The following is a 14,278-nucleotide window of genomic DNA, read 5'->3' as shown; positions in this document are numbered from 1 at the left end:
TAGGCATAAAGCTGCGAGATTTTATATGCATTTAACCTATACCAGCACTTACACTCAACATTGCTAATTGCTTGAATAGGCTTAAATTATAAAGCTTCTTTAAAATCTAGTGATATTTGTGACGGAATGGCACTCTAGACTTATTCCCTCTTCACTATGTTATTAGTAGGTGTGACGGAAAGCGCACCCTGGACTCCACTCACACTCTCATCGGTGGGTCATCGGTGGGTGGCCTGTGCGCCGACTAATCTTTCTCGAGTCGCAGACGCGCATCCTGTACGGATCCGTATACTCTCCCTCTTCCTTTCCGTAGCTTTCGATTACTTGAATTGAGTCAGCAATTGCAGTGCCTATGTGCCTCGCGTCGAGGCTACTCGTCTCTCATACTGGCTATATCCTAACTCTTAATCTGAAATCATAATCTAACATTAAAACTAGAATCCTAATCTAATAGCTTTCTCTCCCTGATAAAACCTTAGCTCAGCTCTATACTATACATCCGTATAGCAGCCTTATTCCACCATTACTCCATGTGCTTTCAGCCCTAATTGTTGCTAGGTCAACTCCTAGTGCCAGTCTCAGCACGATGAATCAATTCATTGTCAACCGGGCCCCGCAGCACAACCCTGTCTCTTGGCGCCCTCCCAATGGCTTCAGAGTCAGCTAAGCCTACGGAGTACACGCCGCGCTGACAATGCGCGTCCTACGGCCCTCGGAGCATTTGTTAAGCCGCGAATAAGCCAAGACCAACCCTCCGAGATCAAAGGACATTTACTCTGTATATACTGTGGCGAACTGCGATCATCTACGGATGTATAGCTGTAGCATTGGGCTCGACATACTCGACAACTGGTATCGTTCCCCAAATCTCGATTAAGCACCTGCTCCGGGACGTCAGGTTCGGCACTGCATCAGCAAAAGGGGTGCTTCATAAGCAATGGATGATCCAATCCAAGCCGGCAGCGTACTAGACCGCTTACCGGACCCGGGCCGGGAGTCTGCAGCCACAACGCCGTCTTCATCCGGCACGGAGCTGAGTATGCGAACCCGCCGCCGGCCGATCCCTCGAAAGGGACACACCAAATCCCGACGCGGCTGCTTCAACTGCAAGCGGAGGAAGGTCAAGTGCCAGGAGACGCTGCCAGAATGCTCCAACTGTCTCCGTATTGGCTTGGTCTGCGAGTACCCGGACACGCGCCCTCGGTTATTCATGGACTTGGCACCGTCCGAGATATCATCATCCTTGGCCGTCATGTCTTCGCCCTCCGCCCCGCTTCAGTCGGCACCGACTCTGTTTACCCCTGATGACATGCGCTTCTTCCATCACTTTCTCGCCAACGCCTATCCCCCGCTTCCCCTCCTGGGCGACGAGATATGGAGAAACGTTGCTGTGCTGTCACACTCCGTGAGTTCCATTCCGTGTATATGGTGGTTCTCTTGCTGCTGCCCACTAACAACAGATAGTATGATTATCTGATGCATGCCATGCTGGGCCTAGGCGCCTCGCATCTGGATATCTACCTCGGCAACTACTCATCTCACGCGTTATCCCATCGCGTCAAGGCCATCCAGGGCCTCAAACAGGCTTTGAGCACCCCGCCAACGTCCACCGCCGAGGGAGACGCCAGGTTTGCCGCCATCTTCGCTTTGGCATTTCAGGCCTCTTGCATGCCCCATGGCATGTGCGAGTTCCTGTCCATGGTCAAGGGTTGTCATCTTATCGCCAGCACCTCGCTGTTGTCCTTCCGAGATTCGCTGTTCTGGGAGTTCACCCAAGAAGGCTACAGCCAGAGTGTCCGGCGGGCGATCGGAACAGGACCCGTCCACCTCAATCCAGACCAAGAAGCGCTGCTTGACAGCTTCCTTGAGTCTCTGCGGGCACTCGCTCCCCTTTGCACAAGCCCACTGGAGATCAAGTTTATGGCTTCCACCGAGCGTGTGGTAAAGATGGCAAAGGTGGAAGCAGCGGAAGGTCGGTTCCACCCTCACAGGGCTCACAGACAAATGGCCCAACTGACACTTGCCCAGCATTTGCCCAGGTCGCCACCCATTATTCCTTGATCAACAACTCCACCAACGAGGAGTTTGCCCCGTTTATCGACCCCAAACACCATCCAGCCCAATTACTCTTCATCCACTTCGTTCTTATCGAGTTCGCTATTGGTCATATTGCCCTGGGCAAGGTCGGGCGCCGCTTCGCCTTTCGCGAGAAGTCATGCATTGCCTGGATGGAGCAGCTCGACGCCACCCTGCCTGAAGAGTACAAGCAATATGCCGAGTGGCCACGGAACTATGTCCGGACGCAGCTGGCTCCTTGACGAGCCCGGCCGTGTTACCCCATTTCTCCCGGCCTTGCATGGGGTGTGTTTCAGCCCTGTTGCGATGGGTACCTCGCCATTATCCATCACGACTAACCAACGCCCCGTGATGCCCAATCAGAAGCAAAGATATAGCCCCTGAGATTGCAAGCTATCGAGACCCAAGACATTTACTGTGACTTGAACGTCCCTCTCCATTATCCCGCGGCGAACGTGGCCAGGGGCTAGATACATCGAATCCACCCCAAGGCATCAATATCAGCCGAATGTGCTTCCCATGCAACGGGCAAAAGAGAAGATATCGACCGAGCTCACCCAAATCATCACCGCGCCATCGCAACCAACCGCTTAACCCAACGACCTCGATGACCTCCTTTTCCTTTCTGCCCCCCTCTCGCAGGTATCCGGATACACAAGACAGCCCCATCACGCCGATCTGCATCATCCAGCCACCAAGCATCCACCGCTCCAATGCCGGTCCCTGGTGCTATTGGATGCCGCGCCAAGGGCGGACCGCGGCGGTTAAACGTGGCCGGAGAGGCCGTCGGCGGAGAGGAAGAGACAGAAAGTGTTACCTAGATCGCTGCAAGGGGTTTAGAGAAGGGGGTGGCAGTGATGGTAATGGTCGTCGGCGGGTTGCGGATATGATGACCGAGGAGGAGGGAGAGGGTTGGTGGGAGTATTAGAAGCGCCAGCGCCAGGACAGTACTGTAAGGCAAGTGTTCGAGGCTGGGTCTGCCTGCGCATTCTGCGTAGTACCCCGGCTTGGCGGTTGCGAATAGACAAAACCTTTTGTCTTCGAAACCAACCTCCTCCCAGTTACATTACCACAGTTCGCCCGTCGCTCCATTACCCAGGGCCATGGAACTTGCTACTTTTTTTGTCTATCTGAACTCTGCTAGCGCTCAGGTGGAAAGTGTTTGGTCTGTTTTTTGAACTTGCCCGTCATTGTTCAAGAAATGGGGGCACGGTTTTCTCTAGAACCCTTGTCTCTGATCCAACCCCCTTTTTCAGTTCCCTGCCCAACTCCAACACAAAGTTCGGGCTACAGTTCTGAAAAGGAGTAGGCTGACAATCCCGTTTTGCTATCCTCAAACTCGCTTTTTCGGCTCATACAAGTTCCCTGTCGTCTTCGTCTTTTCATTTTTGATCTTCCACTTCCCACGTACCCTTCTTTCTTCCACTCCCAATCTTCCACCCTCTATCCTCCAAACTCTCTCTACTCTGTCACTCTTCTCTGCGCTGCATCCCACTTTGGCTTCTTTGACAAGAAATACGAAGCGGCCCAACCGGATATTTTGTCCATCGTGGGTTTTTAAAAAGATCAGGTAAGAAATCCTCCCTTGGATTGTGCTTTGAATTTGGCGCGCACACATATCTGATTCTGTTGCCAGATTTCACCGATTTGTCACCCATTATTCATGAATGCTGTTTCAACAACGGTGCCACTTTCTCAAATCTGTTTGTTCTTTCCCACGATCCAACGCCATTCAACGCAGGGCATGTTGTTCTCCTCGGTCATTTCAGTAGCCTGGGAGCACAAACTGACTCGTTCCAGTAGCAATCCATCATCGTCTCGGCTACAACAATCCGGCTGCGGCTCGAGTCAAAGCAAGACCATGATTCAAGAATCATCGCGGCCGAGAATGGGTTCAGCCCATCCCAGCAGCGCTTTTTCTTTGGAAAAGCTGCGCACACAATGAATTACGTACTTGCGTGTCTCTGAAATAACAGGCAGTCGATGATGGCCTCAGCTATGCTTAGGACGTTCGCGAGCTGCTCCAACAGGCATTCAACGACGTTGACCCCGGGCACGCCACGGCGTTCGACCTGATGGGCGGCAATGAGATCCGCGCATGGATTGAGGACCTAAGTATGTATATAATGCTGCCGCCATTTGACCATTTAGCTAACGCGTGGATAGCCGAAGTAGAGCAGGCAAACAAGGGTTTCGAAATTCTCAGCGGCGTTGCAGGTGCCACCGGAACAGGCAAGACGTCGCGCTTGAACGCCCTGCTCGAGTACCCGGAGCTGCTTGCTTCAAGCAGCACCGATGCCGCAACGGCAACTGTGTGCCGGACTGCGTGGAATCGCGACGACGCAGAAGGCCATGAGTTTAGGGCGGACGTCAAGTTCCGTACAAAAGAAGCTGTCGTGAAGGCGCTGAACAAAATTTTGACGGCGGTCAAAGACAGAAAGGAGCCAAGTGAGCAAGAGTTCGAGAGCGAGGATGAGCGGATTGAAGCCATTGAGGAACTGACCGATGTCATCTCCCGAGGTATCAACAAAATTTGCGCCGTCTGGGCCCTTGACGAGGGCGAAATCGAGGACATGGAATACATTGTGGAATCAGTTACGGCGGACAACGAACAGATCGTCGGGCTCCTGGGCACGGGGATTGCTGTCTACTCGTCGGATACTGATGAGTTTGCTGCTGAAGTTAAGTCCTACTTGGATTCGACACTGACACCAGAGGGCATCCCAGCCTGGCCGCTCATTGAGGGGATCAGAATCGACGTCAAGTCGGAAATACTCAAGCATGGCATCATCTTGGTTGATCTGCCGGGATTGTCTGATATGTTATGTATTTTCTCAGTTTTCCGCTGTCTTGACTGAAAATTTTCAGGTCGAGGACCGATCCGCTATGGTGGAACACTACTACCAGAAGCTCTCGGTCACGGCCATCGTGACTCCCGCCATTCGAGCGGTTGACTTGAAGACGGGCGTAAAGCTGATGGGCAACTACCAAGAGCTCCGCATGCAGCTCAACGGTAAATATCACAAAGACAATATTTGCGTAGTCATCTCCAAGATCGACGACATGGAGGTCGATGTTTTTTGCAAGGGTTCGAAGGCGACTCGACAAAACGCTCAGCTTCAGGCGGGGAGGCTGTTGAGATTGGGACCACATTGAATGTTTCGAACGAGGCACACAAAGAGCTGAGGAGTATTGAGAGGAGGCTGGACACCCTGACTGGGAAGTGCGCTGCTCTGAGGAGAAAGATTGACATCTGAGAAAGAGATGGTGAGTGAACGATCCCCTGTCCCCCCTTGACTAAATTATGTTAACTCGTTTCCAAACAAGCAACGAAAGAAAGACAGGAAACTGAAAGCTAAGCGTCGCGACCTGATGAAAGAGCGAGGCAGGCTCCTCACTACGAGAAAGAATTTCTCAGACGACGCAGCCCAGCTCGATCGTTCCTTGTCAACGCTTGAGAGCCGGAGGAAGCTTCGCTGCGTTGGAATTCGCAACCAGTACATTAAGAAGCGGATCCCAGCGGATATCTTCCACCGCCAGAAGAAGCTCGTCGGCCTGGCAGAGCACAACAGGGACAAGTATGACAGGTCCGCCGAGGTGTTTCCAGTTTGTGCGTCTGGGTTCAGCGATCTGCTCAAAGGCAAGAAACCCCAGCCCGGGTTCCCCTCTAAGTTGTACACTGGCGTGCCGAGGCTGCGCCAATGGCCGAGAGAGGCTATCCTCGCTTACCGCGAAGAGCATTGTGACATGGTGTTGCGCGAACTCCAGCGGTTGCATGACGGCATTAGAACCTGGTCAGACGACCGCAGCCGCGGCATGGTGCGGTTCTCGCGCAGGGAGATTGAGTCCTTGTTGCAGTCTAGCCATAAGAGATACCTCAAGGTAAACGTTGGAAACGGAGAAATCGGTGGTGCTAACAGCCTGCGACAGAGAATTACGGTAGATCTTATTCGTAGTGTCGACGGAATAAAGAAGTCGAGCCCTCTGCGCAACATGGCGGAGAAACTTGCAACCTGCAAGCCTTTGGAGGTGAACGCTGTCTCCCGCTGGGCATACAAGTACCCGGACGACACGAATTCCACTAAGATGGCTTGGGTGACATACCAAGCTATCCTCAAGAAATACGGGCGTCCATTCCAAAGCAACGGGGCTGGCCGCCCGTTCTATGACTTCTCACTTGCACAGTAAGCTCCTCACCGTCAAGTCGAGCTCCTCACTTGCTGACTTTTGTCTCCCAGCGGCACCCCTTTCCTAGACCGCCTCCGTGAAGACCGGCTGCAGTTCTTCCAAGTCGAACTCTCCAAAGCCGAGGAGCCACTTGTGGAGGAGACAGCCGAAGTCTGGGCGAAGTATATGGATGAGATCAGCTATCGCATCCAGGAAATCGCACCGACATTCACCCGTCTTGGAGGCCACCAACAAATCCCTGGACGACATTTGGATGGAGCTTTCGGCGAGAATCATGGCGTTCATCAAGGCGATTTCCGAAGGCGCGTCTCAAATCCATCCGCTCTTCATTGACTCCCTTCGAACCGGCCTCGTACCGCATTTCATCCAAGCCCTCAGGATAAAGGGTAAGTGAACCCCCATCCACACTCCCCCTTACCACTCGCAACCCCATCTTCTCCTAGTAATCTAAGGCCTCAATCCCATCCATTTCCTAACAGACGGAAACATCCCCAGTCCGTTTAACCCCTACGTACTGACCACCCGGCACAGGCAGAAACCACTTTGAGCTCCGCCAATCGCACCTCCGTACGGCTCTCCAAGCCCATAACCCGCAGCTTGTCAGTGAAGGCTACATGGCTATGGAGAAAGTCTACGACACGCGCACCCATCCCCTGCCATCTGTCTTCTTAACCGCGTCCAAATCCGCCGTCAACAAGGTCAAGACCCAGATCAGCCTGCTGCTCAATGACCTCCACGCGCACGTCAGTGTCGGGCGAGACCGAACTGCGCTGGACAAGAAGGTTAGATTGCAGAAGGCAGTCAAGGTCCGGGTGCTTGGGTGGGCGGCTGTGTGGCGATCTCCCGGAAGTGCGGAATATCATCATGGAGATGGCAGGGACGGTGAGGAAGGTGGCGCAGGAATGGAAAAGGGGAGGGGAGGTCGGATATACAGGCGGAGTTTGTGGAGGTTGTTATGGAGGACGATGGGAAAATTGAGGGAGCTGGGGAGGAGGGAGAGGAGAGCGAGCTTGATAGTGATACCGAGGACGATGATGAGGAGATGAATGAGTGATAGGGGAGTCGGGGTAGGGGTTCAAGTGGGAGCGGTGGTGTGAAAGGGGCGGAAAGGGTGGAAGGAATGACGACAGTGCGGGCCGTGAAATTGTTTGCTTGATCCCTTGCGGATTTCTTCTGGGCTGCTCTGCTGAGACTCGAGATAGATAGGCGCTCTAGAATGGACGATGGTCTTGAGCTGCAGTCACTGTGTGAAATATTGGTGGTGATGCTGTGAAACAGTCAGGTTCACCCCAGAGCCCCTGATGGGCATCTGACTTAGATGAAGCTCGCGTAGGTGAGAACTGTGAAGCGTGAGACGGTTTTGATTCAAGGACATCCGCACGGTGGCTACCCAGTAATCGCAAGCGCAGACTCTTGAGCTTTACCGTGATCATGAAGCTTCGGTGAAGTTTGAGCACCTTAACAAACCACTGGTTCAATTTTGGGGGCAAAAACGGGAATTCACCACACTCTCCAGTCCAGTCTAGGGGTGTCTCCCTTCAAGGTCTGTAATTGTGTAGCTATAATTGGCCCGTCATCAATAACGGTTTTTTGAGAGTCCGTTTTGGATATCATCGCAAATTCGGCCAAAGGAAAAGCTAGAGATGAGCAACCTTCCCCCCCCCCCTTCCCCTAAAGCCTGCCCGGCCGCAAGGAACTGACCAACCAAACCCAAACTCCAGGTACCGACGGATAGTTGGTCAGCGTCAATATCCATCACTCAGAATCTTCCGAGCAGCCTCCTAGATTTGCACTCCACCATCCAGTCCTCCTCGAACTCAGACTCCTCCTGCTTGATGATAACAGCCTGCGCCTGCTCGCCAAACTCACTAGGGATATGAGCGTCCTCCCTTCTGAAGCAGCCCTCATTCAACTTGGGAAACGGCCAATCCATCTGCCATTCCATGATGGCCGTCTGCAGGCGCTGTTGCAGCGACGGCCCATTCCTTGCCGCTGGCGTCCTCGAGCCCGTCAAGCATCAGCGCGATCTGCGTCCTGACCTTGACGCCGGCAAACGAAACCATTTCGGCGAGAGCCCCAAGCAGCTGGGCAACCTTGTTCTTGTACTTTCGGTGCATCTTGTTGTAGCCGGCGTCGAATATATCGTTGCTCTCCTCCCTGACACATTCGTAGAGGTAGCGGCGGCGCTGCTGGAAATGGCCCGTTCCCACGAATTGCAGGCTAGCCTCCAACATAGGCGCCAGCTGGTCGCGCAGCGAACCGAGGAACTCGGGGATGGACCTCTTACGAGCACTCAGACAGACAATTCAGGGCGGTGTTAACCTTGTGCCGCATTTCGTTCAAGATGCTGCGGATCGTGGAAATGCTCTCCTTAATATACGGCATAACCTCCGGCACCGCACCGTAGCTTGGCTCCGTGCCTGCAGCTCGTTCAGGAAGGTCTCTCAGGTCTTCTCGATGGCTTCCATGATGGGAACCTTGGCCGAGGGGATTTCAACCCAGCACGTCTTGTGCCAAACTTCCAAGACGTTTTCCAGGAGGGCAACGGCCCTGTGTTGAACAGGTGTTAGTGTAGAGTCTTCGTATGTGCATGGAAAGATCAAGCTGATAAGATTAAAGGTGTATTTGAACTCACATGGCTTCAGGGAAGTTATAATCCCTCTTCTCCCTTCCCTGGCCGTAATACAGGCCCACCCTTGCACTTGAGGATGGCATTGAATGTCAAGCGGTTCATCAGCGCTGACGATCCGCTGTCCTCTGGTGCCTTTACAGCCCACCTCGTGGCGGCTTTGGCAGACTCGCGCTTGCAAAGTTTTCGTGCATAATCTTTCTGGTTGAACGGGTCAAGGGTCTCGATTAATGTGAAACCGTGATCGACCTGCGACTCGAGCTCCTGTAAAAGCATGATGTTAGCAAGGGTTGTGCCTCTCTGTGAGAAAGTGCGGCGTGTTTTCTACCTCCATGGACTTCTTATGAGTTCTGGACAGCAAATCCTCGATGAGGTCGTGGGGAATGTGTATCGCATTGCCATCGCTGTTAATCAGAGACCAGCAGTGGATGCTCGAAAACAACCGTTGTAGCGCATTCAGCAGCGCATCAAGCTGCTCTTGTCTCCGTTCCGACGTCGAATCCACAAGCCACTGGCGAAACCGAGGGATGCCTGTGACGGAGCGTGGGCAATCCCAACGGCTCTCCTGCCCTTGAGGTGGTCACGGAAGGCTGTCGCAGAGACAGGGATGACGTCTACGGAACCGTCATATTCGTTTCGACTCCCCATTCCGCGTGAAAACGTCTCCTGTCGCTGCGCGAAGTCGCATCTGGTGGCCTTCGCGATGTGACGGCTTCTCAACCATACGCAAATCCACAGGTACTGCCAGGCTCGTAGCGTGCGAGCTGCCATTCAGTCTCGTCCAGGGATTTCTGAGTACGGTACGATTGAGGGTTCTCCTCTGCGTGTTGTATGTGCGTGTCATCTCCTTCCTCTCCCCCATGCCTTCTCCGTTTTGTCTTTGAGCGCTTTGTCTGCATTTCAAGTCAGCAAAGACCTTTGAGCAAGTGAAGCATATGTCAATATGACGGACACACCTCTCTTGATTGCCAGCGACCCAGGCCGCTTGGGCGTCAGACTGTCTACCATGGTATTCGCCTTTGCAAGCTTCTCCTCTGCTTTCACTAGATCCTTTTCTTCGTTCCGAAGCTGCGTCTTCAGCACAGCTGACCTCTCCGTGAGTACTCTGATGTCGTTCTTGTCGTTCCGGAGATCCTGAATTTGTTTAGCCTGCGCGTCCCCTTTGATGAACACATCGCAATCGATCTCGTCAACCTGTGAAATCACGACGCAGAAGCTCTTCTGGTGATACCTGCAACCCAATTGCATTCGCAAGGTTTGGTAGCCACTCACCAACTGCACGCCGGTTTTCCCGTCGATGGCGCGGCGGGCGGCGTGACAATTGCAGTAATCTCCAGCTTTTGTGAGTACTTGTTGGCCACTTCAGCATGACTCTCGACGGCGTCTGACAAGCCCGGTAAGTCGACCAAGACTACTCCGTTCTTGAGGAATCAGAGCTTTGACAAAGAACCTGACCTCTGTACTCAAGGGCCAGGCTCTGAAGCGCTGAAGATTCCCAGATGAGTCCAAGTATGGCTTGACGTTCTCAGCGAATTGCTCCGCATCGTGAGAGTGGATCGTCTTGATGGTGCCGAGCAGCTCGAGGACTTCCGGGTTGGATGAGATCAGGCTTCAGGCGACATGGCCTCCACGGGCCTCCTCGTCTTTATCCCAGTCAGCGTTGATCTTCTTGAAGCCCCCTGCAATGGCGCTTCGCATTTCGGCTAACTCTCCCATGCGGTCGAACCATCGTCGCCGTCCTCCTCTTCCTTGCCGTTGAACCGCTGGCGTTCCTAAACAAGGAAAAAGAGGTTTCTAAGCTCCTCAGCCGCATCTTCACGAGATCGGAAGATGATCTCGGCTCGGAATTGGCGGCCCGGAGTGTCGTCATCCTTCCAAGAGATTCACAAGACGTTGCAGTTCCAGAGTCGCTGGATGGAAGGAGCTCGGAAATTTTCAAGAGCAAGTCAAGATGGTACATTTCCCTGCGCCAGTCCTACTAGCCACTCCAATCAAGATCTCAAAGGTCTGACTGGCCTCATTGAGCTTGTCTGGTTTCCAGTATCAGCAGAGACGCCGCGGAGGCTTCGAAGTGTTGGATACAATACATACCGATCTCCTGAATCCACTCGGAAGTTTCTTGCCGCAACGCTCCTCAAGGTTGCAGAGGCAGAAGAACCCTCGGTGTCGCTTGGACTTTGAAGTTCATTGCAGATCTTTGAGGCGTGACAAAGGGCATCGTCCACTGCCTGTTCCTTGTAACCGGCGCGTGTGCGTAAGTCCTTGTCGGAGCACGCCCTCCAGGCAAACGACTCGCTACTGGGATTAACCCAGCAGTAACCTCTTCAATTTTAATGGACGTTTCCGCGTCCTCCATTTCCGAGGTTGGTGAAACCGACGTCCATAAGCCAGTTTCCGTTAGACACAACGCAAAGATAATTCACGGCGTTTTTGGTTATACGTACCTGGTAGAAGGGATGTTCCTGCGATATATGGAGGTAACCGCGTGATGCTTTGGTGCTGTCTCGAGGATCCGTAGTGGCAAGACTGGTGAGGTTTAAAGTCGAGAAGGGTGTAGACTCAGGGAACGATGGGTAAGAAGAAACAATTGATAAGTATCGTCGTGTATGCTCGTCAGTGGCGGCCGCCGTAACGGTGAGGCTGCGTTGTGACCTTGGTCTCGTAGAGGAAGAGCCTCAGAAAGATGAGAAAGAATGCAGGTAAAATATCAGAATGATGACTGAAAGAGGATGGTTGGTTTAGGCGGAGTGGCCTTCGCTGGAGTGGCTGACTTAGTTGAACCCGTTTGTGGGCAGAAGAGAGGATGGAAAGGACAGAAGATGGGAAGCAGAGAGAATGAGAAGTTGAGATGATGGGAAGCTAAGAGAAGTCGAGGGCGTATTAGTGGACTTTCAATGCCCGTGAGCAGTTGCCATGGTATGAGACACTTGAGGAGAGGACTCATTAGTGTTTATGGCGACGGATAGAGAGTAAACGAAGAAGTGTCGGTGGAAGAGGGCTGAATTGAGGGATCAGGTCCATGTGCGAGTTGCATGAACGAGGAGAGAAAGGTTAAGAATGAGCTTCCAAACGTCCATAGCCCCGGTAGGCGGAAACACCAGTTGCACCGAGCACATGTTAGTCGTTTTCAGTTCGGAAAGTGCTCTCCAGTGCTGCTGCTACAATACAGGTTCTTCCCATGTTCTGCCTCAGTGGACATTTGACTCAAATCAGGTCTCAGAGATACTGATACCGCAACTTGAACCTGTCCAGTCAGTCACGCTGCCATTTGCGGGTGCACAGCGGATACAAACTGAAGAGCACATATGTAGTTAAAATTTAGGTAGTGTATACATCTCTTCGCATATCCATCTTCCACTCCTTCCCAAGCTTCAAGTCGCGTTTCTGACCCTTAATGGCACACACATTGTTTCTCTTGGATGCTACTTGCCATAGGAATACTAAACCCTTTCTCTACAGGGTAACAACGAAAGCTGATAATACTATCTTCCGACTATTTGTTGCGCTAATAATTTTCGGGTCGTGTCAAGGGGAAATGAGTTTTGGGTAGCCTTGAGCTCATCAGAGGGCGCAGTGGGAGAGGAACATCGGAGTGGCCGGACTTGGAACAGAACGCAGAGAAGCCTTACCGAAGCCGTTATCAAGATTCAAAACCATATCCTGAGTTCAAGCAAGCCGAGCTTGCCATGGAGGCGACCATACAGGATTCGGGGGTCAGAGCGGTAGCACTGATTTTAAGATGGAACTGAAGATGGCGAGTTTGAGGCTGCAATTCATTGAAATCCCACACTTTGACTTTTGTTTCAGCGCCACTGCACCTCTAACCCGAGTCGGCTCATTGTTGCTGCTCTATGTCTGCGAGGTGGTTGTTGCGCAGCACCCATTCTTTACTGCCAAGCCACTGCGAAAAGGGGTAAAAGGGGAGGGCATTTTGTATAATACAGGTACAAATGAACCAGAGCTTGTTTACTATCTACATAAAGAAGATAGTGGTTGCAAGTAAAGACACTGGACAAGATTTCAACCGTCTTATTCGATATTTCACACTCCCATCCTTTCTCATCTTCCTTTTGCCCTTTTCCTTTTATATCCTCCTTTCCTAGGTATCTCTTCTACATTCCTTTTGATGTGTCTCTTCTCTTTCTAATTAGGGCTGGCCATGTGCCTGGCCTACAAACAAACTATGGCTGAATCGTATGTATTTATTGGCTGCCAACGACCCCTACCATGAAATCATCTCACTTCCAGTTCCATGGCCACCATGCCACGCTGGGTCACCCACCCAGGCTCTGATGTCTCGGAGCTAACAACATCCACTCTGTTCCATTGTATTTCAATTTACATCTCTATTAGTCCGCAACAGCCTCGCGCAAAACATCAATCTGACTATCTGGACTCCGAGGACAAAAGTAGAAGAGGGACCAAACGCTGAGTCACATGGATGACGTTTGCGAGTTTTCCACGTCCCGATTTCACCCGTGCGCTTTGAACCTCATACATCATCCGTTGCTACAACTCAACCCTATTCGCTCATAGAGTTTGACTTAAGGTATCTCAAGAACGGGAAACGCTTCTCAACCCAGGACCTAATAGGTCCCGCGCTAACAAACCTGAAAGATGCCGAGGTTGAGCCAGCCTGGCTGTAATGTTAACTCCAAGGTCATGATCCTTGAGGCCGTTCGCTACCACAGCACTGCCTGTACGTAGACAACATCCATGTGATGTGTGCCTGGTAAGAGGGGCCTGTGACCTAAATGCTACTGACATGTGAAAAGACGCCTGTTGTGTGCATGAAGCCGCGGGTTCGGCTGTCTGGGTCCCATGCACCCTATATACGCCAAGGAGCCAGTTTCAAATGTTCTGGCCTAGATTCTCTGCGAAATCACATGCCCGAAGTACCTTCAGATTTGGGTTCAGCCTGCTGGATGCACCAGCCGTTTTGTAGAAACACACACAAGCATGAAGTCCAAAGGGTTGCGGAGAGCCGAGTAATATGCCACAAACGGTTCTTTCGTTTACAAAACAGCCGGGCATGCACCGGCACGGTTCCAGGCTCGTCCTCTCTGGTCTGCAAGCATCCAACAAAACGCTGCCAGATATGGAATAGCTAAGACGGACATGCGGACAACATGAGATGACAGGCCTGTCGATAAATAAGATCAATTATATTCCAGAGACCCAACGTCTCAGAAGCTCGGACTATAGAATACATCAACCGACTTCAGACCTGACATCATCGTCTCATCTTGTTCTCCTTTTCTGATCCCAAAACCACTCCCAGGCAGCAGGCAAAAGTCCCAACACGATCTTACCGCACATGTGCAGCCTCGCCGACAAATGAAGAAACCGCGTTCGCCGGAACTAACCACCCGTCCGGCGATTTCC

At 52.3% G+C, this 14,278-nt stretch overlaps 3 protein-coding genes across 3 annotated transcripts; 2 read left to right on the top strand and 1 right to left on the bottom strand.

Annotated features, from left to right (window-relative positions):
- Positions 1-1,039: 1,039 nt before the first annotated feature.
- N657DRAFT_560911 (uncharacterized protein) lies at positions 1,040-2,061 on the top strand (the record flags this gene model as incomplete). Its single annotated transcript, XM_062788016.1, has 2 exons — positions 1,040-1,384; positions 1,465-2,061. 2 exons carry the CDS (start codon positions 1,040-1,042, stop codon positions 2,059-2,061), a joined length of 942 nt encoding a protein of 313 aa, XP_062652309.1.
- Positions 2,062-4,017: 1,956 nt separating this feature from the next.
- On the top strand, positions 4,018-7,318 carry N657DRAFT_676305 (uncharacterized protein; the record flags this gene model as incomplete). Its single annotated transcript, XM_062795884.1, has 10 exons — positions 4,018-4,026; positions 4,083-4,191; positions 4,243-4,871; positions 4,945-5,164; positions 5,495-5,958; positions 6,007-6,260; positions 6,315-6,425; positions 6,457-6,650; positions 6,796-7,084; positions 7,165-7,318. 10 exons carry the CDS (start codon positions 4,018-4,020, stop codon positions 7,316-7,318), a joined length of 2,433 nt encoding a protein of 810 aa, XP_062652308.1.
- Positions 7,319-8,142: 824 nt separating this feature from the next.
- Positions 8,143-11,249, bottom strand: N657DRAFT_667766 (uncharacterized protein; the record flags this gene model as incomplete). The annotated part of the gene is made up of 12 exons (XM_062795421.1): positions 8,143-8,546; positions 8,742-8,814; positions 8,900-8,965; positions 9,042-9,157; positions 9,222-9,463; positions 9,636-9,713; positions 9,850-10,124; positions 10,166-10,277; positions 10,309-10,479; positions 10,602-10,665; positions 10,985-11,062; positions 11,214-11,249. The coding sequence occupies 12 exons, from the start codon at positions 11,247-11,249 to the stop codon at positions 8,169-8,171; spliced, it is 1,689 nt and encodes a 562-aa protein (XP_062652307.1). The 3' UTR covers positions 8,143-8,168.
- Between the last annotated feature and the right edge of the window lie 3,029 nt (positions 11,250-14,278).

This window comes from Parathielavia appendiculata (genome assembly GCF_033297405.1).
Source record: "Parathielavia appendiculata strain CBS 731.68 unplaced genomic scaffold N657scaffold_1, whole genome shotgun sequence".
In the NCBI taxonomy this organism is placed as follows: domain Eukaryota; kingdom Fungi; phylum Ascomycota; class Sordariomycetes; order Sordariales; family Chaetomiaceae; genus Parathielavia; species Parathielavia appendiculata.
The sequence above is the reverse complement of the archived record's forward strand: the minus strand, read 5'-3'. Positions and strand labels throughout refer to the sequence as shown.